The sequence below is a fragment of the Acanthochromis polyacanthus genome, chromosome 4 (genome assembly GCF_021347895.1).
Source record: "Acanthochromis polyacanthus isolate Apoly-LR-REF ecotype Palm Island chromosome 4, KAUST_Apoly_ChrSc, whole genome shotgun sequence".
Classification (NCBI taxonomy): Eukaryota; Metazoa; Chordata; class Actinopteri; family Pomacentridae; genus Acanthochromis; species Acanthochromis polyacanthus.
In genome coordinates this window covers 42525465-42552618 of record NC_067116.1, presented here as the reverse complement: position 1 = coordinate 42552618, position 27154 = coordinate 42525465, and the positions used below count along the sequence as shown (strand labels likewise).

Genomic DNA, 27154 nt, shown 5'->3' with positions numbered 1-27154 from the left:
GTCTTCAAACATCCTTAAGTTTTTACACGATCTCAAATATCATCATGGAATATTTATGGAAAAATCTTTTTTGTGTTTCAAAAGGTGCGGCGACATTAGACAACAGACAGACAGACAAAGAATGCGGTCATTTCTTGCTGAAGAAACCCTTGGAGGCCCAGATGTTGGTTTGTCTTCCAAAGCTGTTGGTTCGTCTGTATTTCTGCAGAGTGCTGAAGGACTGCATCTGCACTTCCTGGCTGAGAATGTTTATCTTTAGGCATGTTTCCTCTGTTAGGTTCCTTGTTTCAGCCATCTTTGTCTCTGAAGAGCTTTCAAATGTGCTGACTTTACATAGGCACGAAGCATGACAACAAAAATTGTGTCTTTTTATAAAAAATACGATAATTAGTGGATCACTGGTACCAAAATGACCCAATACTTAAAATTTCTTATGCGTTTTTATGGAACCAATCAATTTTAAGTTTTTTTAATGGCTTTTTTTTAAAGGATTTTTTTAGTATTATGGCTGTAACTGTACTAAAATAAATTGCACTTGAAGACTCAGAGTAATTCTTATTGCACAAATGCATGGGGTGTCCGAAAACCTTTTATTTACTGCTGCATTTTCTCAAAATTCCGTTGTGCTACAACTAACTGCTTTTGTGTACGTATAAACATGACTTTACATGAGCAACGAGAAGGCAAACAAGTCAAAGTGCAATAAAATTTGACACACTTTAGTTTTTCCCTGAGGTAGAAAAGGATTTTTTTTCATTTGTTGTTTATCTTGGAGCTGCATCAAGCTTATGTCTGTGGTTACAGCATCAGTAAAACCGCTACAGGTGTTCCGAAAGTAAACAGCAAGTGCAGGAAAATCGACAGTTTAGACAGAGCATTGCTGACACTCACATGCTTTTCTGGAGAAGTGCTGCTTTGAACACAGATAGCTTTGTTTTTCTTTCTACTATTTATAATTTTGGCAGCAATAAAGATAAACTTGTTGCTGTTCTTTGAGGTGCAGCCCACAAAATAGCTGAGGTAAGAGGACAGGAATTGTAATGGAAACATAATCCAAGCTGGCTTTAGAACATCTCATTGTGATTCCAAATGATGACATGATTCCAAGAAATCAAAACAGAAATAAAAATAAATCTACTATTTAAAAATGATGTGTCACAGCGCTGCCGCCAAACCCAGAGCTGCAGATTCTGACAGTTATCGCGAAGCCTATAAAATTGTCACTCATTATATCCATTAAAACTAATCAGGAGCAGATGCAGCAATCCACATCAAGGCTTGCTCCCTCTGTGTGACTCCATGTTGATTTTCAAGTCTCTGCATCGGTCTCTTAACTCATCAGTGCGCTTGACGTCCCGCGAAGATGAATTACAGAAAAAGTTACACAAATAATAGGAGCTCTGTTCTGTCCTTGGAGTCCCACATGTGGAACGCAGCATTCCTCAGCTGCTTCAGGGACGTCGGTGGAATCTTTTGACTGCTTAAAAGATATATTTGAAAGTATAACAAAGATAACGTTCAGAGCAAAACTGGGGCTTCAGATCAGGTCAGTCCCTGGTGACCTGAAACAAGCTACTGGGATCAGCAATAAAGGGAGTTAATTCCCCCACATGTGATCAAGATGGAAGCAAATGGTTTCAGCTTTAGTTGGATGATTCGTTTCCTCCTGCTGTTTCTGTCTGCGCATCGGTGCAGGTACATAACCTAACAAGAAAATTTCTGTGACTTTTCTCTGTGTTTTAGCACGACGAAGGCTCCAACTGCGGGAACCTGGGCTCCTCCGGCGGCAAAGGAAGGTACCTGATGTTTCCTCACGCCACGGACGAGGTGCGAGAAAACAACGATAAGTTCTCGCCGTGCAGCATCAAACACATCAGCGAGATCCTGAAGATGAAGAAGGACGACTGCTTCGTGGGTGAGGAAGCAGACGGCGTCCACCTGGGGGCCGCCTGCAGAGTTTGGGCCAAAGTTTACACTGTGCGTTAGTCACTGTAAATAATCTGCATGTTTGTGTGTTTTGGTCAGTCAGCGATCAGCCCATCTGTGGAAACCAGATTGTGGAGGACGGTGAGGAGTGCGACGTCGGTCACAATGACAAAGACGCCTGCTGCTACAGCACTAAAGAGCCTGTCGGAGTCCAGTGTCGCCTCAAGCCTGGAAAAGTGTGCAGGTGCAAACATAAACATATCATCAAAGTGCGCATAGAATATATAAAACTGACATTGTTTAGTGCATCTGAATTCACACTTGCCCTGATGTTGTTTAGGGGTTGGAAGCTCTTTCTATTTTCAATCATTTTTAATTTAAACAGTTTACCACATTGTTATCAGCCTCTTGTCTAAACTATTTTGTTTAGATTTCATCTTCTGGGTGTGGCTTTTTCTTGTTTAGGTTCATTTTTCATGTGTATCTGTCGTCTTTCCTCTTGTCCATCCTTCAGTCCGAGTCAGGGCCTCTGCTGTGGTCAGGACTGTAAGTTTAAGCCGACCGGTCAGATGTGCGACGAGGAGACGGACTGTCAGGAAAAAAGTTTGTGTTCAGGCCTCTCCTCTTTCTGCCCCGAGCCAAACGCCAAAGAAAATCTCACCGTCTGCAGTCACGGCACGCGAGTCTGCCTGAACGGGGTGAGGCCGACATCCACCACACCGCAGAGTGACTCAACATGTTTCATCTACGCTACCCAACAAGGCAACGTTTACGGATGTGTAGCGGTGTTGCAAAGCAGATCTTAAAAAAAAAAAAAAGAAAAAACAACATTCTTGACCTCAACATTCTCAGCATGTGGTTCATGTAATAGCTCAATCATATTACAGGGCCTTCATAACTTTTCTTAGTTGTCAACAAGCTATTGGTTTTCAAATATCCATGTTCTTGATCACTAAAAGGACGCTTTATTCACATTGAGTTTCAAAAATCATTCAAATGAATTCAACAAGCTGGAGCAAGTTGTCACAATATGGGACAAGTTGGAGGCCCATATCGAGCCCCTTTTCATTAATTTGCTTTTGCATTAATTCAGCTGTATTGAAACACAGTTTTTGCGAGCACAGTGAGTAGGAGAGAAGCTAACAGATGCTAACAGCAGCTGTGTTTGGGTTGCACTGAAGCACAACAAGCGACATGAAAACACAGTAACCCATCCAGTACTTATTTTCTGGTTTGAAAATACAGTTTCCATTCCTTTAAAAGTCCCTCATTGTGCCAGTTTCCACAGAGCTCTGACTTGGAGGGTGTTCCAGCAAAGCTAATGGTAACTTTAGCCATGTTGGCCACCTTGTTGTTGTGGGAACAGTGCTGTCAGTAAATAAAGTACTTCGCTGGGTCTTCAGTTCTTCGTATGCTGAGAGTGCATGAGGGCTCTTGTGTTCAGTCTTCAGTAGAACATTTGGTGAGCTTTGCTTGAGGCTCAGACATTTTAGAAATGGCAGAAGCAGCACTAGGAATGGTCGAAGTAAACATTTTCACATCTTAACAGCTTTTATTTTACACTTCCAAGTTTATAACAACCACAAAACACAATTTAAATGGATTTTTCCTTACATGGGACATTTAAACCTTTGATACCAGCAAACATCTGAGCCACACTAATTTAGGTCACAACTAACCACTTTGGAAACCTTACTGTACTTTCCGTTCATTTTAGGACAATATGAAAATGAAACAAAACTTCATATTACTATATTTATATATTTTAAAAGTTGAATTACTGTTGTGACAAAACTCAATCTAAAGTTATATTATCATGTAAGAATAATGCACTATCACGCATTTTCAGTGTCAGTGGTGATTTGTTGATTCTGAGGGCAACAAGGAAGTTTCAGGAATCTGCTGATAGATCTTTATACTGCACAGGAAGGAATGAAACTACAGTTGACAGTCGATAAGTAGGAAAAATACCTGAAGCAATCCAAAACAACAACATGCATGTGTGCTCCAGGGTGTGTCAGGTGTGGTGCAACGGAGCAACATACCTCCAGAAGTAATGCTGGCTGGGAAACAAACACCCTGTTGTATATGTTACCAGAATAATAAGTTCAGCTGCTTCAAAATGATCTCAAACATAATGTGCATGTCAAGTGATTCTTTTTGCGTCCTCTACCATAAATTTACATCACTGTTCTACAGCGTTAAAGGCTGATGTTACACTGTCCTCTGAGCAGGAGAGCAAGAAAATTCAGTCCAGATGTGCATGCTGTTCCATCATACATTCTGGGTATGTTCCTCTCCAGATGTGCTAATTGTGGTGACCCCCGATGACCTGATCTAGAAACATAAAATATACCAACTGGATAAAGCCTTCAGGGGTACATCTGAGAAAAGATGTCCAAAAATAAAAGCGGAATTTTGGTTGTAGTTGAAAAATAAGTTAAACAAAGTATTTCAACTAACTCGCTCACATTCTCCTTCACTGAATCCAATGAACCAAAAACAGGAAACGGACTCGTCTGTGCAAATAAACAGGGTCAGTTTCTCGAAACATGTCAAACTTGAAATTTATTTCAGCCTTGGAAACACATAAAAAGGAAACATGTGCGGTGCAGATCACACACACAGTAAGCTAAAGATTACACGGTCCGAATTCACAAAAAGTCTCAGGAAATGAGAAAAAAAATCATACAATTTGTCAAACATTTTAACCACAAAACAGAGATTTCCTTTCTCTTTACGTAGGTGTCAAGTAAAGGAGGATAAGATTAAGAAAAATAAGGGGAAAACGCATGCAATGTACAGTATTAAACATTAATATCTGTATGATACTGTGAACACATGCAGTTTATTAGACATCTGATGGAACAGGTCAAATAATTTGCAGTTTTTCAACTTGAGGGAGATTTAATGCTTATCTACATATAGAATAACCCTGTGCAATATTATTTTACACATTCAGTGGAATTTGTGCAATAAGAACAGTATTTCTTATTTTTCTACCCATCTTTTCTGTATTTTTGCACTATTCCCTTTGCAGCTGTAACACTGCAATTTCCCTGCTGTGGAATTAATAAAAGATTATCTTTTCCTAATTGGCATAACATGCAGAAACTCCAACCAAAACTACCATCTACCAACAAATGCAGTTGATGCTAAAGTATCAGCTAAGTGATGCTGTTTTGCAGATAGAAGGTTTATTGCTCTTGATCAGTTCCTCTTTTACTTTTTCCCCCAGTCTCCTCCATCCCTCCTTTATTTCTGATAAAGCCCTGTTCTTATTTGCAGGTCTGCTCTGAGTCTGTGTGTCTGAAGCATCACCTGCAGCAGTGCGACTGTCCAGGAGACTCCCTGAAGGAGAAATGCCACATGTGCTGCCAGCAGCCTGGTAACCTCAGCTCCATGTGTCCTCCACTACTGAGGAATGTGTTTACAGCCTGTGTCAATTTGTACTGAGGTCTATATCCGTGTTTTCCCATTAGACAATCTTGTGGGCCTTGTTTTCAACAACCAGGATTTACAATCAGTGCTGAATGTTTTGGTCAGTGCTGAAGATGATGCGACATGGCACTGAAGGGGAAGGAACTTTCAGATTCTACATAGTGGCTTTCATCAGGGATACCCTAGCATTACCATACTATACATACTGATCAGCAGCATCATTAAAACCACTGACAGGTGGAGTGAAGATCACTGATTAGTTTGTTCTGAATTAGGCAGCAAGTTGACGTGTTTAAAACAAGAAAAATGATCAAGTGCAAGAATCAAAGAGAATCTGACAAAGACCAAATTGGGATGGCTAGTTTATTGGGTCAGAGCATCTCTAAAACAACAGGTCTCATGCAGTTCTCCTGAACCTAGAACTTAAAGTGGTCCAAGGAAGGACAACCAGTAAACCGGTCATTGGGCATGCAAGGCCAGCTGGTTTATGTAGGCAGCAAAGGCTGGTCTGGTTGAGGGGACAGAGGAACTACCTCATTGCTAGCTATGATAGAAAGATGTCAGAACACATAGAACTTTGTACTTTTCTACATGTGAGGCTACATATCTGCAGACTGGTTGACGTGTTCATGATGATCCTCCTCCATTGTTAAAGGAGTCAACAGTTAGCAGTGGTTCTTCGGTGTACGGTACCAGCCAAACGTTTGGACACTCCTTCTCCTCCACAATCACCAAACCTAAACCCAACTGAGATGGTTTGGGTTGAGCTGGACCAGAGTGAAGGAAAAGCAGCAAACAAGTGCTCGGCACCTCTGGGAAGTCCTTCAAGACTGTTGGAAAACCATTTCAGGAGACCACCTCATGAAGCTGGTTGACAGAATGCCAAGAGTGTGCAAAGCCTTGAAGAATCTAAAATATATAACATATGCTGACTTGTTCAACACTTTTTAACATGATACGTGTCCTTTCATAGTTTTGATGGCTTCAGTATTCATCTACAGTGTATAAAATAATTAATATGAATAACAAAACAGTCAATGAGAAGGTGTGTCCAAACTTTTGACTGGTAGTGTATCTACCAAAAGTCATCCAAGGAAGGACAACCAGTCAACTGTGTCTGTATGTGAAGCAAAGGCCAGTCTGGTTGATCAGACAGAAGCACAACTGTAGTGCAAATAGCAGAAAACCTCATTGGTGGCTATGATAGAAAGGTGTCAGAACATGAAGAGCATGGCAGTTTGCTAGATATGAGGCTACACAGCTGCTTAGTTCCAAGGCTGATCAACCAAAAGGAACTGGATCATTGAGTAATGGAAGACAATGGCCTGATCCAATGAATCATAATTTCTTTTACATCATGGAGACAGCTGAGTATGTTGTCTATCTGGGGAAGAGATTTCAGCGAGATGAACTATGGGAAGAAGACAAGGCAGAAGCAGTGTCATGTAGAGAGCAATGTTCTGCTTGGAAACTTCGGTCTTCCATTTTTGTGGATGTTGATGGCAACAGTATCTCTTTCAGCATGATAATGCTCCCTACCAGCCTGTAACCATTGATCAGGAATGGTCTTAAATACATGACAAAGAGTTCAAGATGTTGATTTCGTTTCCAAACTCCACAGATTTCAATCTGATTAAGTATCTGTAGGATGTGCTGGAAAAAGAAAACAGGAAATGGAGGTTCTACCTTGCATCTTTCAGGATTTAAAGGATTAGCTGCTAATGTTTTGGTGCCTGAAACTACAGGACAAATTTAAAGGTCTGGGGTGTTGAGGCATTGATGGGTTAAAGCTGTTTCAGTAGATCCACTCAATATTCAGCTTATGGATGTGATGTTGTGGCTGGTATTAAAGGGCTTTCCACTCAAGAAATGTGACTTTATACTGTAGAAACTGTGTATAATCAGTTTGCGTCGATATTTCCGTAACTTATTTAGATTTTCTTTGTGCGTTTCTCTTGAAGATAAGCCTGAGACATGTGCCAGCACCACGTCCTCTGTTCTGTCTCGTCACTTCCCGAAGAAAGCGTTGCCTCTGGTGAGCGGAGCTCCGTGCTACGGTAACCGTGGATACTGCGATAAATTCCACGTCTGTCGAATCCTGGATGCAGACGGACCCATCGCCAGACTGAAGAACTCCTTCCTCAACTTGGCCGACTTCGACGATGTGGCAGAGTGGATGAAGGTGGTTTCCTTTATTAGTTTGTCAACACACACTTGAGATAAAAGCATAAATACAATCATGGAGAGGACCAACATAAAATAACATAATATCAAGCCGCTCTCCCAATAATTTATTTATCCTACACTTGGTTTATGCTGGCTTGCCAGATCACAAACAACTGTGGGAAGACTTTAAAGGCTGATGCTCCCCTAGTTTGAGCCAAAAAGATGGTTAACAGATGAGAAAAGCAACTTGAACCTAGTTTGTGCCGGTCTGTGGATCCACAGTACGACCACAATAAGGGTTGTTGTGCATTTGGAGGCTGAGAACATCTGTTTGTTGCATCTGAGCCAGATGTTAGAATATATTCAGATCTGCTCTGGTCCAGTCTTTCTTTGCTGTACAGACGGTATTGAAATGTACAAAATGATGATGGGTTTGTGGTAGTCAAGCTGTTGGATTTGTTTATTAAATCATTTCAGTCAACTCCAATACAGAACTTAACCCCAAACCTCGATACTGTGTTTAAAGGCACATTATCTTTTTTAAAAGCTGCATAAACTACACGATTTATTAGAGCCAGAAACTGTAAAAAGAGAATCATGAGCCTTTTGACTTTCTATGAGGACCCCCCTGAACATTTTACCAAATCTAAGCATAAAATCGTGGTATTACATTGAATTATTCTGTAATTATCATCAAAAATAATACAATAAATCCTTTACTCTAACCATAATTCATTGCTAGAAGATGATCCTGGAATCAAAATGTTTGTAAAAATTAAACCACCTATCCTGCATGGTGATATGTCGCTTGAAAGGTTACCCAAAATTGACTTCATAAAGTTTTCTCTGGTGAATTATCAGAAAATAGAACCACATCCAGGCTACCAATAATTGTTTCCATGACTTATAGTGCTGCAGATATATTCTATAACACTGACTGAAATCGTGAGTAACAAATACCAGATTGTGCACAGTTTCGTTACATATACTGAAGCTAGTTTACATAGACAATTTTACCTTTCAAAACAACATGAAGTGTGTAGTGCAGTGTTGTTACAGTGCATTAGTTTGACTCGATTCAGTTATTTCATGTTTTTCCAGGGACAGTGTACATTAATTACTACCACTCCAAGTGTTCCAGTGTTTTTAAATCTCCATTTGCCAGATATTAGCTCATGCTTTAGGTTACGTCCTGAGCTCTGCATGCTTGTTTAGCTGCCTGCCTCCATGTTCAGCTGTCTGCACCGTTTCAGTCGTAGCCGCCTTTGAGATTTAGTTTCTCATGACAGCGTGAAGAATCAGGAATGTCCATTTGGGTTTAGGAACACCTCATGGTTTCACGGGAGACGGAAATCAGTCCTCAAACCATGATCCGTTGTGTTGTTTCACTACAACTGGGTCACTGACTCATTTTGAAATGAGAATATTGTAGATGTGATTAGTTTATTGGGTCAGAAGACTTAATTGCACATTTAGCTACTGCAAGTTCAACCAAGTATCCATACATCCATTCTCTATACATTGCTTTATCCTCAATAGGGTCATGGGGGGTGCTGGAGTCTATCCCAGCTGACTCGGGCGAAGGCAGGGGACACCCTGGACAGGTCACCAGTCTGTCACAGGGCTACATATACAGACACACAATCACACTCACATTCACACCTACGGACAATTTAGAGTAACCAATTAACCTCAGCATATTTTTGGACTGTGGGAGGAAGCCGGAGTACCCGGAGAAAACCCACGCATGCACAGGGAGAACATGCAAACTCCATGCAGAAAGATCCCAGTCCGGGATTTGAACCGGGATCTTCTTGCTGCAAGGTGAAAGTGCTAACCACTACTCCACTGTGCAGCCTCAACCAAGTATGTCACCCCAAATTCGATCTATTTAAGCCTTCTGTTTGGGTTAAAAACACCTTCAACTTATCACCTACTTTCCTGTGTTCTCCTAAAAACACTCACTGTATGTGGGTGAACTTTGTTGTTGATAGAAATGACAGTTTATGCAAATTATGTTTCAGTCTTGGAATTTATCCATCAACAGAAAATGTATTTTTTAAGTCCCTTTTCAAGAAAAAATATAAAAATTCTCCAGTTTGGCCTTTTCAATGCAATGATTGACTTTTTTTTTTATTATGATGTCTGATAATCTTAAGTCAGATTTTATCTTTGTGTTTTTCTTGTTTTTTCATGTCTCGGCTGCAGTTCTCTGTACAATTCCTCACCAACAGTCTTTTTAACAAAAAACGAAAACTAAACATCACCAGCTGCATTTACTAGTAATATTTCAATCATTTCAGTTTTGATCATTGTTACAACTCTGCCCTGAAGCTGCAACAAAAACAGGGAGATGACAGAGGGTGGCGACTAAAAAAAGAAGGTTTTATTGAAGTACAAACCAAGTCAACAAAGACACACTGAAGACCTCTAACCAAACCACAACCAGAACCAGACTGCTGGCGCTCCAGAAGGAAGCAGCTCCTGTCAGAGAGAGACCAATGCTGCATGTGAGGGCGGCTTTATGCAGTTTGAGCCACTTGATCCCAGGTGTGGCTCAATCAGCTGACGACCCTCAGTACCTGAACAGGCACACCTGGTGTCCAAGTGGAGGGTCGTCACATCATTTGCCATATTTCTTGGCTGTAGTTCTGTACGGCCTGAGAAATCAGGATTTAAGCACCTTCACTTTGCTGGAGTTGTAGTACAGTGCAAAATGTTTCTTCAAATCGCCAAAACACAAGAAGTTTCACATAAGAAATTTTTCTTTCATAACAATTCCTCAATATCTTTGTCGTTTATTCTCTGCAGGCTCATTGGTGGGCGATCCTCCTTGCCATCCTGACATTTTCCGGAGTGATGGGTTGCACCGTTTGCCTCTGCAGCCGAACTCTGAACACACGTGACTTGGAGTGACCTTTCAAACTCTGACCTCTGAGAATCCATCACGATGACACACAAATTCTTCTTAAGTGGGATTTTTAGAAGTGTCAAGGCCACATGGAGGAGATATTTCCAACTTTGTTCCACATGTCAAACAGTTCGTGATCCAACAGGTGACCTTAAAAAACACTGAGCACCTGCCCAGAGATTCTCACCATGTTTTGCTAGCTGACACCGCCGTACGTCATTGTGCATCATTACTTTTCCCTGTGCGTTGGCTTCACTTCATCGAGCGGTGAGGGCCTCCGCTGATGTATGTGTTGTGGAAAATGTTGCTGCTGCCAACTGTGGTCAGACAGACCCGTCGTCCGACTGAAGCTGGATACCTACAGCAATTTAAAACCTCCAGAGCCTGCAAATACTGCAGTGAAGTGAGCGCTAATTTCAGCCTTCTGATGACCATACAGGTTTCCATCTCAGTGAGACAAGTGCAAATTAGGGATTAGCTCACATGACCTTTGCAGACAGGTCTGTCGTTTGCATGTTTACAAGGGGAGAAGTTAATAATATGGCATTTACTGTGTTTGTAATCTAAGTAAATAACTGTTTAGGCTACAGGTACTGAATGTAAACACAATTTGGAGGCACTTTCTTTGAGTGGTTTCATCTATTCTGTATTTTGTGTTTATTTTACTACAAACCAGAGTGAAATATTGTACTTTTTACAATATTTTGCAACTTATGAGCCACTTTAAAGATCAAGAATAGTATAAAAACACATTACAAACATCTTAAATGCAATGCATTGTAAAGATTTCCAACTTTTTGGGAGTTTTGACCTTTTCTAAAGACAGAATGTGTTGAGCCTTAAGTTGGGAAAAGTAGGTAATGTGGCATTAGACATGTTTGCAATCTCAAAAATATAACGGTTTAGGTATGGGTACTGAATGCAAATACAATTTGGAGACACTTTCTTTGGGTAGTTTCATTTTATTATGTGTTCTGCACTAAGTTTACTACAAAGCAGAGGGATTTATTGTACTTTTTACAACATTGTGCAACTAACAAGCTGCTTTACAGATCAGGTTTATCTCAAAACCACATTATAAACTTATAAAATGTAACACACAGTGGAAGGTTTCCAACATTTGGGGGTTATGACCTTTTACAAATACAAAATGTGGTGAATCTTAAGCTGGGAAAGGTTAATAATTTGGCATTAAACATATTTGTAATCTCAAAAAATAACTGTTCAGGTACAGATACAGAATGGAAATGCAATTTGGATTCACTTTCTTTGAGTAGTTCCACTTTATACTGTATTCTGCACAACAAACGAGAGGGAATTTTTGTGTTTCTACAATATTTTGCAAGTTACAAGCCATTTTACAGATAAATATGTGCTTCGAGAGTCAGTATAAATTTAAAATGAAAAGCACTGTGAGGGTTTCCAACCTTTTACGACCTCTAATAAATAGAATATGTGGTGAGTCTTAAGATATTTGCACAGTTTACACTCGTATCCTAATTTTATCTCTCTCAGGTCACTCTGACACGATCAGCTGAACGCACTGGCATCACAGCTGCAAGGACACGACGAAATATCGCTGCCTGTTTTGCATAATTCACTGATTCCTTGCACTTTTATATCAAAAACAGTTGCAGGTGATTTTAAATTCTTACAACTGTTTGGATCAAACACACATTTTGCTTTGAAAATTAACCAAAAATGGAGCCTTGAGACGGTAAACCGGGATGATAGTGCTGAACGTTTTTATTACTGTGTGAGGTGAGGATAAAATATTTAACATTTTCACTGTCAATAAAAGAAACGTCTGGTTCAAGATGACCTCTCAGACGGCAGGTTTGGTTTATTAAAGAATTTACACAGTACAGGAACGTATTTACAAAAATGTACAAAAGATTAAATTCATCCAGAGGCAAAAATACAGAACAAACAGTGCTTCATACTACAAATTCTATCATCTCTATTATAGTATTTACATAAAAATTTACTGTACAAGTCGCTTCCCGTTTTCAGTGCAAAAATAAAACATTTCCACTTTTTAAAAAAGTAGGCAGAAATGAAGTCACAATGATTACAGTACAGATCTCTAAAGAGCCGAGGGTTAAAGATTGCTCACAGAACTGGAAATGTAATAATGATTAAGTGAGCGCAAGTAAAAAATAAAATATTTTAAAGAGCATAACAGTGATATTTCTGCCTCACACTGAGCATCAAAACTCACAAACAGCCGCAACATGAACAGAACGTCTGACACTTCTTTGAGGCGACAGTTTTAAAGGAACATGTAGCAGTAAAAAGCCTCCAGTAAAAGTCACATAATCCATAAAATAACACACTGGAGGTGAAAAACAGCAAGAGAAAGTTGCAGCAGCTTACTTCTGGCGACTGTTTGCAGTAAGGCACACTGATGCAGGACCCACAGGGAGCCTCAGTGGTGAATGCTCGGTTAGGAAATGCATTAAAAAAGGTGAATAAGCTGCAGCCTATTGCCTAAAAAACCCAAAGAAAATCAGATTTAACTCCTCGTTTCCAGACGTAGCCATACACATGACATGACCTTTCTCAGTGGTGTGCTTTAGACATGAAATTTCACTCGAGGTATTTTACACAATAGGACATCAGTACCGATCATCAGGCCGTCAAACTCCGAATGATATTAAAAAGTGCACTGAAGATGACGCCGTTTACTTACATAGTTACAGTTATGTGTCACAAAAACAGCTTTTTTTAACAAAATATGATACACTATTCACACATATATCGCTTTAAATACCATTTCTATAGATATTTATATATATATTTATGTACAAGTTGGCGAAGGTTTTGTATATTAGAGAAATTTACAGGAGTAAAAATGTGTATAAATTATCTGATAAGTGCTGAAATGGACTGAAGGACGTCCAACAGAGCCTTCAGCGTCAGTGGCTGTCCAGAGAGATTCTACAGGCAAATACAAGTTTGTGTTATTCATCAGATTTAACAGTGATGTGCTGCGAACAGGGCGGCAGACAAAACAGACTAGCTCACCTTTTTTGTTTTGAGTTCGTCCTCCACGCGTCCTTACATTTAACAAATGTGACCTCTTGTGTTAAGTTCTGAGCATCGGGGTCTTTTACGCAGAAAACCATCCTGAAGGAGGAATTCAGAAAGCTGGTGAGAAGGCTGCAGGTTAAACAATAATGAGAGTCTACAGGTGTGCCAATGCTAGGCTTGCTAGAGCATGCTGGAATGCTAATGGTAGGTGTCCAGAGGATCCGTCACTCTTCCCATTCACGGTCTATGGAAGCAGCTGTGTAACACATTCTGGTAACGTTGCATGTTTCTCATTCATATGAAACTGAGGTCTCAAACACTTCATGTAAATTTAAAGCGTTCAATTGCCACTTGACGCTTCTGACTGCCAAAAACTGTTGAACATTGTTCTGGACTTGGGAAGTTCACAGTCTGGCTCTCAGATCAGCTCAGTCTGCTGCAGCTGTGAGATTGAGCTTGGCTGTGTGCTGTTACCAATCAGCTGGGCGGGGATATAAGGAGGGATCTCCCAGCTGCTCAGATGACTGTGGGTAGGAGACCTGGAAGGTTTGACACCATCAGTCAGCCTCCTTCTGGAAACCTAAGTGTCTTTGTTTTGTGCTAGTGCACAGAACCCAGCGCTTTCCTTGCTTTTGTTTTGGGGAATATTTTTCTTGTAAGGGGTTTTTGTTTGTTCTACCACCTTTGGTAGATTTATTGGGGGATAGTGGTACTTAACCACACACTATCATCTTTTAGACCACAGAACCCCGTTTTCTGTTTGTTTGTGCAGTTTTGGTTAGTTTCATCCACAAACAACCTTGTTCATTCCCTTTGTCTGAGACAAGGGGGGGGGGGTGAAACGTAACACCATCTACAATGAAGACAGATTCAAGAACTACACATCCTATTTTTTACTTCAAATGTTTGCACAGACACTGTTTTCATAATATTTATTGAAATTTTCCATACTTGGCTACCATGTTGGTCTGGTTTGAAATCCAGAAAAAGACGGCCTTTGAGTGAAGCGGTGGTCTAATCAGGTGTGGTCGGTGTTTGTACAGCTGTAGCAGGGGGAAGTCTGCGTTTTTCTAATAAAGAGCAGCTGTAAATTAGCTCTCATGACACTACCTAGTTGGACACCCATTAGGTGACCATTGTTGGGAAACTATGTTAATCCAGACATCTAAAAACATCTGTGGACACGTACTGAAACATCTGCTAATGAGCACAAAACCAAGTACAGCTGAGTGTGACAAGAATTTAAACTATTTAAAATTAATCATTTTTGACCACAACTGATTTTGATGGGATATGTGAATATCTGGACCAAGATACACAGTATTTTGAGGAAAATCGAATCATTACGATGCATCCTCTGGGGACAATAAATTCTAAATTGAATCCAGTCAGTAGTTATTGGATAGTTCAGTCTGGACCACTGACTGTATATAAATATGAGCAAACCTTCCAGGATACGTAGTGATGTGCGCAGAGGTGGAGCTCATACTTTTAGCCTTAATACAACTTAAATCAGACTTGTATATAAAGTCACCCCTTGTACGGTTGTCAAAAACTGATAAACCACCTACAGAGACCAAAACTGTTTTTGTACCAGGCTTTAACCCTTTAAGCTTCAGCCAATTCCAGCCGTTTTCAGTACAAAAAATCGCTAATATTCTATTTTTAAATAAAAAAAATTACGAAAAATACGGGGAATATTGGACGGGCATCGCAAGGTGCATTTCCTTGAAAATGACCGATTCGGGGATTTTATACCGACTTCAGGACATGTTTTGGACAAAATAGTTTACTGGCTTGTGTCATCTGGATGTAAAAGGTTGGATTATGGCCGTTTTTTGTGGAATCTTTTTTTTTTGTGTGTAATAATGAACCCGGAAATGTGAGTCGCGCTGTGTGCGTTGAAGCCGTGTATAGAGAACGGATGGATGAATATTTGTTTTTGTCGGACAAATGTGTTTTTCTCACCCGCTGTAGTAATCGCATCTGAAAGTGGTTTATACCGGCGGATTCATGAGAATCTAAGCTTTCCATCGGTGTATAGTGTTTGTATAATCGTGTTTGCAGCCGTCGGACATTTTTGAAATTCCTAAGCAAATTAGTAGGTGTACCGCCAGCGGTACACTGAAGCTTAAGGGTTTAAGCATGTTTATTTCTGCTGTAAAGTTGAACATTTTAGCATGGGGGTCTATGACGATTGACTTGCTTCTGGAGGCAGCCTCCAGTGGCCATAGGAGGAACTGCACTTCAGTGCTGGCTGCAGTTTTCAGGCCCAGAGATCAAAATCATGTGTCTGCAGCAGACAATGCCAAAGTCTACCTATAGATTTAGAGATTTATTCCACAGAAATAGTACTTTCTAATAAGTTATGGTATAAAATTTTTAGCCCATGTAAATAATACTTTTCATCAACTGAGTTATGTTACAAAGGTTTATTACACTGCCTGATGACTGTCATAGTATGTTACTCACACGCTGGCAAACTAATGACTGCTGTCCAACTAAAGACATCAGAACTGGTTTTAATGTCGTCCATTTGGGCCAGAATGCTACTACTGTAGATGCACAATTTAGCAGGTGGCACAAAAAACTGCAGTCCTACAACTGTGGTCCTGAAAATACTTCCTCCTTTCACTGCAAAGACGTTCTGCCACTTGGTCAAAACCAAAGCGGTGGACAATATGACACATCTAGAGCATTTTTTGCAAGTTTAACTAAACCTTTTCATTTATACAACCACAAATGATGTGTGTTTTAACTGGCCTATGTACTTTTCTGTATTTATTGTCACTGTTCAACTTACTTTTTTGTGTTTCCCCCGCTCTGATGCGGATTTTGTGGATCTCCATATTCGCTCTGTCCGAGTCTCCTGACCACCACGAGGAAACCATCTTCAACATGTTGGAGGCAGACCAGCCGTTTGTTGCCTCCCATTTAAACTTCAGCATCAGCAGGTCGCCGATGTCTTTTTCCGTCACCAGCAGGAATGAATGGGTTTTATTTGTCACAATCTTCTCCTTTCTGCCAGACACAAACATGGAGAAATGTTAATGGTCTGCACATAGCCAGTGAGATTGTTTTACTAAGCGACAGCTTGTAAAATATGCACCATAAAACATGACATAACAGCGACGTAACCGCACGCTTGAAAGAGCAAACTCTGCTATGTGTGAGTGGTTTTATTCCTGTTTATGGTTTCTGTCTCCCGCTGTTTTCTTTAACCGCTGTGCGACTGTTACAAAACAGCTCGTATAACGAGCAAGATGCAAGTCACGGTGCTGTAATTCTCTGTTATGAAGTATTATAAACTGCTCACTCACAGCTTAAGCTCCAGGTTTTCGGCCTCGTCTTTGGTTCCAAACAGTGAGACGGTAAGCGAAGGCTCCATCTCTGAAATGTTCACTTTACTGGAGAAGTGGATCTTCAGCTGATAGTGGTAAACTGGAAGGCAGAGCAACAATATGCATGAGTTATGAAGCTTAAAATGTGCATGTAGGTGAGTGTAATGAAATGTTCCCATTTAGATTTACTGGGTTTAGCAAAAATAAGCTTCACATGATCAGACTTTTGCATCAGATCTGTAGCGTTACTGAACTCAAAATCTTCTTAATCTCTTCTGCAGACATTTCATATGAGAAGTTCTTGAGGATTAATCCTTAGACCTTGTTTTTGCAATATTATTAGCTAAAAAATAAGCTTCATCAACGCGCCTGACAAAGTCACCTCTGAAGGGCATGGAGGCTCGGGTCTTGGTGTACATCTGGACGTTGCGCGGCTTGCGGACCTTGCTGATGTCGTAGCCCACCCTGTTGCAGCGACTCTTGCGGCAGCTCAGACACATGCCGCGGTCGAACATGTCGTTGCTGCCGCACCTGTAGGCCTTCGCCGCGTCTTGTTCGTTCAGCAGGGAGTCGATGAACAGGTGGATGGAGCGCTCGTGTTCACACTTCACTGCATCGGTGATGGCTGAGGAGGGAAGAGGGACGGAAAACTAAACGCATGCAGCTCAAAGGACACAGAAATAAAATGTAAATATATCCGTCCTTGACTGAGCACGCTGCGGATAGATTGTCACCTGTTGGCTAATAAGTCTGATATTATATCTGACCACGACTGGTGTGAATGAGGTCATTGTGCAGCTGACAGTAGCAGCAGAGTAACTACAGAGTTATTAAAGCTGCTGGACCGGGACGAATTAAAAAAAGGACATTGCAACCTGTCTGTAACAAAAACAATGTTGTGTAATCGTCTGCACTGTGAGCTTTAAATAACAGAAATGATTAGGAGTTAATTATGTCAATATGGTGTCGGCCTGTTTAATAACTGTTAAAGTATCACTTTTTTTTAAGCTGTCTTAATGTAGTCTAGACACTGTTAAGGAATGTTCTCTATATGTATTACTTTTTGTAAAGAAAAAAAACTTAATGCTTATTTAATATTTGTATTTTTTTATGCTCTCACCAGTTTTGCTGTCCATATTTTTTGTGTACAATGGCAATATGGGCTATTCTCTTCTATCCTAGAATTATGATTTAAGTCCTTTGTACTTAATTCAAACAACAAACTGTTCATTATTTTCAGACTGAGAAATTCCACAATACAATTAAGATCGTAAGTCCTGTCGCATTCGGCAAATACACTTTAAGTCTTGACGGTCATTTTTACCGAATATTCCAAAGTTGGCGATCTTCTCCAGAGCCCCCCTGAGGTTGCAGCCCGGCTGGAAGCTGCCTCCGTTGGGGTAAATGTCCACGTGGCCGACGGGCTGTTGGATGCCGATGCTGAGGCCCAGAGATCCTCGAGTGAAGGTGTGAAGGACGTCCACGAAGTGAGCGTCGTCCGGGGAGAGACGTCTGTGAGCGTGTTCGCCCTCAAAGTCGGGACCGGCCGGATCGAGACCTTCACAAAGAGAAAAGGAGCATCAACAAAGTGCGACCAGTGAATTTACCAGATCATGGTGCATTACTCTGCAAGAATCTTTAAGATGTGTAGAATAAAATGTTGTTTACCAGTTATTCTTCCGACTTTATTGGTCGCGTGGCTGCCAGCGAATCCCGCCACATGAGCCCCGAGGCTGTAGCCAATCAGGTGGATGTTCTCAAGAGGCATGTTGGTGGTTTCCTTTAGAATGCAAATGAAATATGATTAAGGGAAACCGCTAAACAAACACTCTCTGACAGATAAACTAGCTCAGAATTTGACTGAGAAGAAGCAGACTTTAGCCTGAATTAGAACACTGTTCTACAATATTTTAAACAAAGACTGGGTGTGTACAATGAAAAAAAACAATGTTTGGGCTGGACTAAATAATTAACACAACAGTTTGCATCTTTTTATGGAATTATACACAAACAACTAGCTTTTCCTTTACAATCAAAGTTATTTTGAGCTACTACTCTTAACCATCTGAAATGTGATGTTGCCAGTGAGAAACAAAGTTAGAAGTGTTAGGATCTTGCTCTAGCCCCTGCCCTGCTTCCTCTTTTTCCTCCTTTCTTGTTTCCTGATCTGTTTCCGTTTTGTCCTGCCTTTTTGGTTCCCCGTTTGTCACCTCTCCCTCATGTCTCTCTCTCTTCCTGCCACTTGCCCTCCTGCTCTACCTGCTGATTACCCAATGACTGTCAGCTGCAGTACCGTAATCCGTAAACTCAGCTCACCTGTCCACAAGCTCTCCTCACTATTGAAACCCTGCTCAGTCACTCAGTCCCTGCCGGATCATAGAAGCTGTTTCCCCACCAAACCTGCCACCTCTGCTCTCCCCCCTCTTAGACTCTGTTGTGCTCCCATCTTCTTTTGGATTTTCCCCAACCTGTTTTGCCCCCTCAGTTGTCAGCTTCCCCATTGTGTGAGTACCTCTCCTTAGTTCTGTTGTGTTAAAGCCGGTTTGTTTCGTAGATTTCCATTTCTGCATTCCTAGTGTTGGTTCATAGAATCTAGTGTAGTTTGGTTTTCTTCTGCCTCCCCTAGTTCAGTTCTCCATTCATGTACTGGTTTCACTATTTAGTTAAAATAAAACTCTTTCATTTTGCCAGTTCTGTGCACTTGGGTTCTCCTGTCTTCCCCGTAACAATAAAGCCAGTTTCATTAAGCTAACTCAACTTGAAATTAACTTTAAGCCAACTAATGCAGAAATCTAAGTTTAAATTATGCACAATTGGGTGGAAGCAACATTTATAATTCAACCCAACTGACCACAATAATGTTTGCGACTTAAAAGATTTATCAAAATCAGCAAAATATATTTTTATCTTTCAACCATTCAATTATGTGGGAGAATAAGTTACTTGTTTTTGAGTTATCACAAGTGGTAAATGATGAATAAATCTGGTTATAATAAAGGTATTGACTAATGGTAAGGACTAAAACCCAATGACCACTTGTAAACACAGCTTTATTTTTGTTTTCTCTACATATAAATCCAATATGTTGATAAATGCTTATGTCCCAATGAAAGATCATTCAAAAATCAAAAAATGCTAGAAACTTTGATTAAATTTGAATGGAAAGGCAACTAAAATCTGTCTGCTAGTGGAAAAAGACAATGACAGACGTAACAACCTGTGATCTTTTGATCCCACTGACCTCGATCCAGTCGATGAAGTGGGCGATCTCCTGACCCACAGCTTTGGTGCTCTGAGCCGCTATGATGTAGTGATTCTGGGCCGTGCTGAGCCAGTCCACCACGATGACGTTGGCCGTCTGCTCCCTCTCGTACAGCGCCGACACCAGCTTCGGCACCCAGCTCTCAAACATGCCGCTCAGCTGTTCAAACGACAGAACACTACAGTTACAGAGTGATAACGCTGGTGAACTTCTCACGTCCACATTGTGAAATCCAGGCCTCCTCCAGATCAGGTTTACAGCAAATTCTTTCACCCTGACACCAACATGTCGTTGCTTGTCAACAAAATCTGTTCTGCGAGTTTGGCAAGACATGGTGGCACCAGAATTGAGTGAAACTCTACCAGTTACAAGTGTTTGTTTGTTTTTTGTGAACAAAGCTGGAGGGGCTTTGAAAAGCAGAGACAGGTCTCAACAGGCTTAAGAGTCTCCTCTCACCGTCCATCCGTGGATCACCAGGAAGGTTTTGGAGGTGCTGTTGAAGGTGCAGGCTGCCAGCGACTCCGGTTTACCAGGAGTGATGTAGCAGAGGTCGTCATCGGGATGGGACGGTTTGCGGAGAGAGAATTTAGCAACGGTCGCGTTTCCATCATCTTTGTGATTAAATAAGTCTTTGAGAGGGTCGAGGAAGTTGCCTGAAGAGAGAATCAACAGATTAGCCACTGGCTTATGAGGAATGTTTCTCCCTCGAACAAATATTTAAGAGTAGAAGCTCCTCTTTCTGGCCGGTGTTTGTTGGATGTGTAAATGGTATTTGATGTTCCTGCTGGGAGGTCTCAGACTAGCTGACTGAGCCCCTCGGGGCCCCCTCAGTAAATGAGCTTCCACTTTAGAGGAGATCAGCGCACCGAGGTCGAGGGGTTCACTTGGTCAGGGCTGAGCGCCATAGAAACCCCTGAGGGTTTTTCCCAGCTTTGTTCCTTCCAGCTCACTGACTATAAACTGCACAAGTTCCAGTGGAGGGCTGCAGTCCACTGATTCCACTCACTAAGGATTGTGCTGTTTGCAGAGGTTATAAAGAGGAGGTTGGAGCAGATTAGTAAACATGGAAGCACAAAATTACAACTTCAAACGCAGATTCTGTTGAGATTATTCAGCTTTCTGATTGTTTTATCACCCTGTGCCTTTAATGTTCACTGTTAGTTCTACAACAGTGACTAATAAACGCGTTCATCTCGTCTCTCATGATGAATAGAAGCTGAACGTTCACCAAAGACACGTGATCCACAACATCTACAGTCATTCACACGTTACTGAGTACAAACTAAACACTGAAGCTCGCAAAAGCAGCGGATTTCAACGTAACTTTCATCGCGACTCTGCGGCAATCTGTTGGTGCGAGATGGAAAGTCAAACTCACCAAAAATAGAATCGGCGAGCTCTTCTTCCAAGGACGTCACATAGTGCACAGCTGCATTCAACACCACGAAGTACAGAAACACAACTTTCCACGCTCTCATGTCTCTCACAGCTTATTCCTTCCAGAGGAAAAACGTCTTTAACGGTTATTTCTAAGCGACCTCGGAGCGCTGCAGCGGCGTCTGTTCCTCCAGGTCCTGCGCGTCCTGTTGCGCGCACTGAGCTGATATCTGAACCACCTTGAACCGGCTGCGTCTTAAATAGCACTTGTGAACTTCTGACGAGCCATTGGCTGCTGACCCCCGGGCGGGGAATGGAAAAATATGTATAAAGTGAATCATTAGACTGCTTTATGGGCAGAGTGCAGGGCAGCCTCTCATTGGAGCTGCAGAATGGACTTACTGTGTTTTCACCTTTTATTCAATGTGTGTTTCTACCACATAGCAGCAGGAGGAAATAATCAGAGCTGCATGTTGGGGTTTGGTTTATTGCTCTCTTGTGTGTTTAATAATTTGTTTTCTTCATCATTAATCCGTTTCATGAAAGAGACTTCATATTTGTAAATCAGGATGGAATCTATGGGAAAACAGCAGAAAACACAGCACACAACTTTGTTTATAGAGCACATTGTACGCAAAATGATGCAATGTGCAGTATGACAAAAGTGCAAGGAAGAGGAGCATTGAAAATCTAAGACATGATTGTAATTGGATTAAACTGACAGTAAATAAAAGAATAATTACTGTCTAAGTAAAACAAGAAAATCCCTCAGACCCCAGTACTCTGGCAAAGCTGCTCAGTCGTATCATTTCTGATGAATGAAATCTTGAAAAAAATATATGCAGAAATCAATCACTATAGAATGTGTCCATTTAATGTAGATGTACCCACAAACAAAATGACCTTGCACAGGTATGTGTATGTTATGTACGGATACCGAATTGCGTGACCTAAATATGTAGCGGGAATTGATGGGTGGATTGGTAGTAGGATCACAATCACGTGATCAGCAGCAGCTGATGTAGCGTTCAGTTGTCATAGTTACAGTGACGCTTTGCCACTATTTTGCAATGATACAGAATCTTTAACAAATCGGTGGATCCAGACTATAAGCTGCATCACTGCCAAAATCTAATCACTTGGTCCTTGTGTCATTTCTGACATTCCCTGAAAATTTCATCCAAATCCCCAAGTCTGTTTTTGAGTAATGTTGCACACAGACTGAATAACAGACAAACGTACACACTAATATGTACTCTGCCACATTCCTTGGGGGAGTACATATTGGAGTGTTTCTTAAGAGTTGTCAGTGTGGATCGAGACTGTTCCAGAGTCTGACTGGAGCATGAACTGTATTACTAAAGTGAGTTAGAGGAAGATTTGAAACTGTATGTTTCGGCTGTAATCGGAGGACTCAGACGTCTGGTCCAGTTTTCTGTTAGTGTTTAGTCGGTTTGTATGATGCAGGTTGGATGCAGATCATGAGTGTTTGTGCACAAAAGCAGACAAACTAATGAGTCGCCTACAAGTTTGACTCTCTGTGACCTTCCAGGAAGCTGTTTCTATGGTCTTTGTCATGGCATGTAAGGGAGTGAGACGCATATCTACAGCAAGACATTATAAATATGTTGAAGTTGCAGGAATCAGGTTCTGTCTCTTGGTTCAATCCAATCATTTTCTTGTGTTAATCCAGAGTTAAGTTCAGTGGCAGCAGGATAAAGAGTTTATTCCAGACATTCTTCTACACAACAATGTTTTCCAGCTTCTTCAGAGGGATCCTGAGTCGTTCCCAGGCCAGATGAGATATATAATCCCTGTGTAGAGTTCTTGGTCCACCTCACAGTCTCCTACTGCTGACCTGGAACACCTCCAAAGGAAATGATCTCCATATTAGTCTTGCTCATCTTTCCTCCTATAATTTAATCAACAAGTCCTCCAATTCATACGACCGCATTGGTCGTTTGCACCGTGCACCGGAATACGACCTATGCGGTCGTATGAACGTTTGCGCCCCTACGGGGAAAACGAACGCATTACGGGATTTAATTCGCGAAACGGCTTTTCTGTCGCAAAACGGCTTTTTTCTCACTTTCCCAACACGTTTTTAGGGTTATGGTTAAGGTTAGGGATAGGGACAGGGATAGTGTTAGATAAAAGTTTGTTCATGATGACGTTTCACCTGCGACTCCAGAGTGTCGATATTTACTCAACTGCCAGAGGTCGCATAGTCAACACGTAACACTGGGTCGTAATACGGGCGTGTACAGATGACCTATGTGGTCGTTTTTGGTTTGAGGACAGGCTCAATTTAATTCTTGTGTTTACATTGTGGAAGACTGCTTCATTCTTGGTCCTCTGCATCGCACACAACATTGCAATAACATCTCAAAGAATGTGCAGGTTAATGGAGTGCGAACTTTTTCTGCCTGAATAAATATCTAAAATTCAAAATGGCTTCACTATAATTCACTTTTTGCAAACCAAAAACATGGTTACATTGAGTTTAGCATCAGACATCAATTAAACTTTGTTCAACAGCCTCCATCCAACAAGCACAGATGATTATCTTCATCTAATTAACCAGAACAAATCCAAAACACAATCGCACAAAAACAAGCAAAAAATGCTAACATTTGACCATTTTCTACCTTTAAACTCCAGCTTTAATGTTTGTTTGTTTTTTAAAAAAAGGTAAATTTTAGTCGTCCAGAAGTTTCTAAAAGCAAAAATCCTCCACAATGACAACTTGCTTCCAAGGAGGAAGTTCTTATTAGCTTTCCACTTATTTTGTCGTTTAATGACTGGAGAGTTTTCTTTGACCCATTTCCTCCATAACCGATCATTTTATATATTGTGCCGGACTCTTGCCATAAACGGTTTTCCTCTGTGAAGAACGCAGGATGCATGATAGTTTGTTTTGAGTAGAAACAGATGTGTTAAAGCTCCCACATCATCATTCACATCATCTGTTACTGTTTCCACTTCACATGTTTTCAAAGCCTCATCATCTGGAATTTGTCCTGTTTATTCCACAGTTCAGGAAATTAGGAAAACTTTGCATCTAACAATAAATAGATGTGCATTGAAATGAAGTTCTTGTGGACTTGTAGTGAAATTCTTCGTTTCCATTACTTCACAACGCTGACCTTTGACCTCTTGCGTAGAGTTTTTCTTTTACTCACCAACCAGAGGAAGGTCAGAATGCTGTTACAAGCCAGCTGCAGATTATGTGCTCATTTTCAGGCAAGAGTAGTTGCTGACTTGTTGCCCAAAACTCCGGCACGAGATGCCAAGACAAACTGGGCAGCAGGCCGAGGAGGTGATGGTTGAGGGCTTTACAAGCTTGTTGCTGCGAGGATCAATTGAACAGTAAAGTTTGCACGATGGCACTAAACACAGACTGTAGCCGGCTTAAAACTGATACTGCGACAATTCCAGAGTGATTCCAGTGCATTAAATGTGATAAACATCAAATTGTAAAGTGCTGTGACAGTTCTGGGTGAAAGGTCTTTGGATATAGACCCAGTAACCATGCTTTCATTCACATTGACGACATTTTTTGAACACTGAAGTGAACTGTCTTGCCGAGTAAATTTCACGGCTACGTTTAAATAGTCAGCATTTAAATGGCATATTTTATATTTGGCTACGTTCTACAAAGGACTTTACATTGTGCTTCTCATTTACCCACATTATTGGCTTTGCAAATTTGGATTACGTGCAACTTTGGGTTCAGCGTCTTGTCCACGGACATGAGAAGAGACCAGGAATCAAACAACCTGCTCCACCGCCCGAACCACAGTCAAGTGTATCACATTAATGGATTGTTTAATAAGAATTTACAGTTTATTGGTGTGGCACAAATGATGCATAAATATCCCAACAACTGTTTAACAGGTTGCTGTGAAAGTTGGTACAAACATTCATGATCCCCAGAGGATAAAGCCTGCTCTCTACAGTGACCTCTGAACTTTCATTCCAGTGTCTCCAACAAGTTCATATTGCATCGTCCGATATTTGAAATTATGTCCAAAACCCTGCAAGCCTAGCTGCACTTCATGTTGAATGGTTAAGAGAAAGGTTAACACTAGACTTTAAGGTATTGCATTTTCAGAAATGCATCCTGTGCTACATTGTTAAAAAAAAAGGAAATGTATATAATTTTTCCTCTTGTTTCAAAAATACACTGTCAATATATAACATTAAGGATCTGTGACTGTGAATAATTATTATTGTTTTCCTTTTTTTCCAAATACTGTTAACATACATTCCTGAATTTATCCTAATTTTACAAATATTCCCTTTTGATTTAACAGAAATTGTTAAATTCAAGATTTTGCCAGAAAAACAATCAACAGAAAAAAAATTGTTTTGTAGTTTTACATTTAAAGTCCAAAGTCAAGTGTAACATTGAGAAAATGAATTTTAATAATGGAATATTTGCGTATTTGTTGCATTTTTGCCAGCCCAGCAACCATTAAAGTTTTTAAAAGTTGCTTTAAAGTCCAGCCAGGCAGATTTGCAGCATCTGAAGTCTCTGATTGCTGCTATTTCAGCTCATCAGGCTCCACTGATCCGTGAAGAAAGTTTTCATGTGATTAACCTGCTGTTTGAGGAACCACCAGACTTTGTATCTGAAAACAACATCATGATAACTGCACAAGATCTTAATGTCAGTGTTGCTCTGCTAGAAAAGAAGCAGCCCACTCTCTATGATCAAACCTAGACTTTTTCTCCTCCTCTAACACACTCACACTGGAGATTTTTGCTCCAACAGCAAACCAGATGGTTTCAGGAGCTGCTGCTCTTCAACGAACATTACAACATTTTCCTCGAAAAGCTCTGACTGCATTTGTTTTCCCACTATTCAGATCCCAGTCCTGATCGTCTCTGCAGGAGAGAAGCTCTAACAAGAAGGTGATGAGAAGGGAATCAGCAGAGACTTGTTGGTTCCAGCAGGGAGGGAAGATGAACGGTAACTTCTCCACAAAGTCTGGAAAAAACAATACGTCTTAAATTTTATGTACTTACTGGGAATGATCACGTTGCACATGTTGGACCCAAACACACGGCAGTAAACACATTTTTTTTCATATTTCACACGGATATTTTTCTGGAAGCTCAGAGCAGATAAACATGATCCAAGCAAAACATTTCTAGGAATTTATATTACAGGAGCAATTTAGAGATTTCTGCATATGGGATTTTATGGTTATTTCTTGGACACACTGGAGTTTCTATTTTTGACTCAGTGATGATGTAAAGTCAGAGGCTTGTTGTTGGTCACATTTTAAGTCATCATTGGTTTTCCAATAACACCTTTTTTTTTTTTTTCCCCAACAGCACAAAGTCAAGAGGATTTGTTTCCAGTGACGACAATGAAAGAAATGTTTTGACTGTTTCTAATGGGTAGATTTACTTTACTGTTGTGCATGTGCAGTTTTTAAACAGTTGTCGCCTCATTTATTAAGAAATTTTTGCTTGTGTTTTACAGATTTTCCATATTTTGTTCAATTATAGATGACATAAATTAAAATCACAAAAAAGTATGAATTTACACGACTGTAAAGCACATTAAAAATCTGTATCGATCTTTTACTAAATTGTTTAAATGCTGCAAATTTACAAATTAATACAAAATCCACTACAAACATACAGATTGTTGAATAAATGGTGTTATTTCCTGATAAAATCATG

General features: G+C 40.6%; 2 protein-coding genes across 2 annotated transcripts in view; one reads left to right on the top strand and one right to left on the bottom strand.

Moving 5' to 3' along the window:
- si:ch1073-396h14.1 (disintegrin and metalloproteinase domain-containing protein 10) overlaps positions 1 to 11389 on the top strand; it is a 43980-nt gene extending 32591 nt beyond the window's left edge. The window contains exons 10-15 of the mRNA XM_022194296.2: positions 1744 to 1915; positions 2026 to 2170; positions 2441 to 2624; positions 5215 to 5314; positions 7329 to 7549; positions 10345 to 11389. Coding sequence (XP_022049988.2) covers positions 1744 to 1915; positions 2026 to 2170; positions 2441 to 2624; positions 5215 to 5314; positions 7329 to 7549; positions 10345 to 10449 — 927 coding nt within the window. The 3' untranslated portion in view covers positions 10450 to 11389. The remainder of the gene's footprint in view (positions 1 to 1743; positions 1916 to 2025; positions 2171 to 2440; positions 2625 to 5214; positions 5315 to 7328; positions 7550 to 10344) is intronic.
- Positions 11390 to 12255: 866 nt separating this feature from the next.
- LOC110951315 (lipoprotein lipase) lies at positions 12256 to 21742 on the bottom strand. Its single transcript, XM_051946662.1, is given in 10 exon segments — positions 12256 to 13384; positions 13472 to 16338; positions 16341 to 16498; positions 16798 to 16918; positions 17201 to 17443; positions 18143 to 18376; positions 18487 to 18598; positions 20060 to 20239; positions 20537 to 20733; positions 21459 to 21742. Coding segments are annotated over 9 exon segments (1407 nt in total). The 5' UTR covers positions 21559 to 21742; the 3' UTR covers positions 12256 to 13384; positions 13472 to 16276.
- Between the last annotated feature and the right edge of the window lie 5412 nt (positions 21743 to 27154).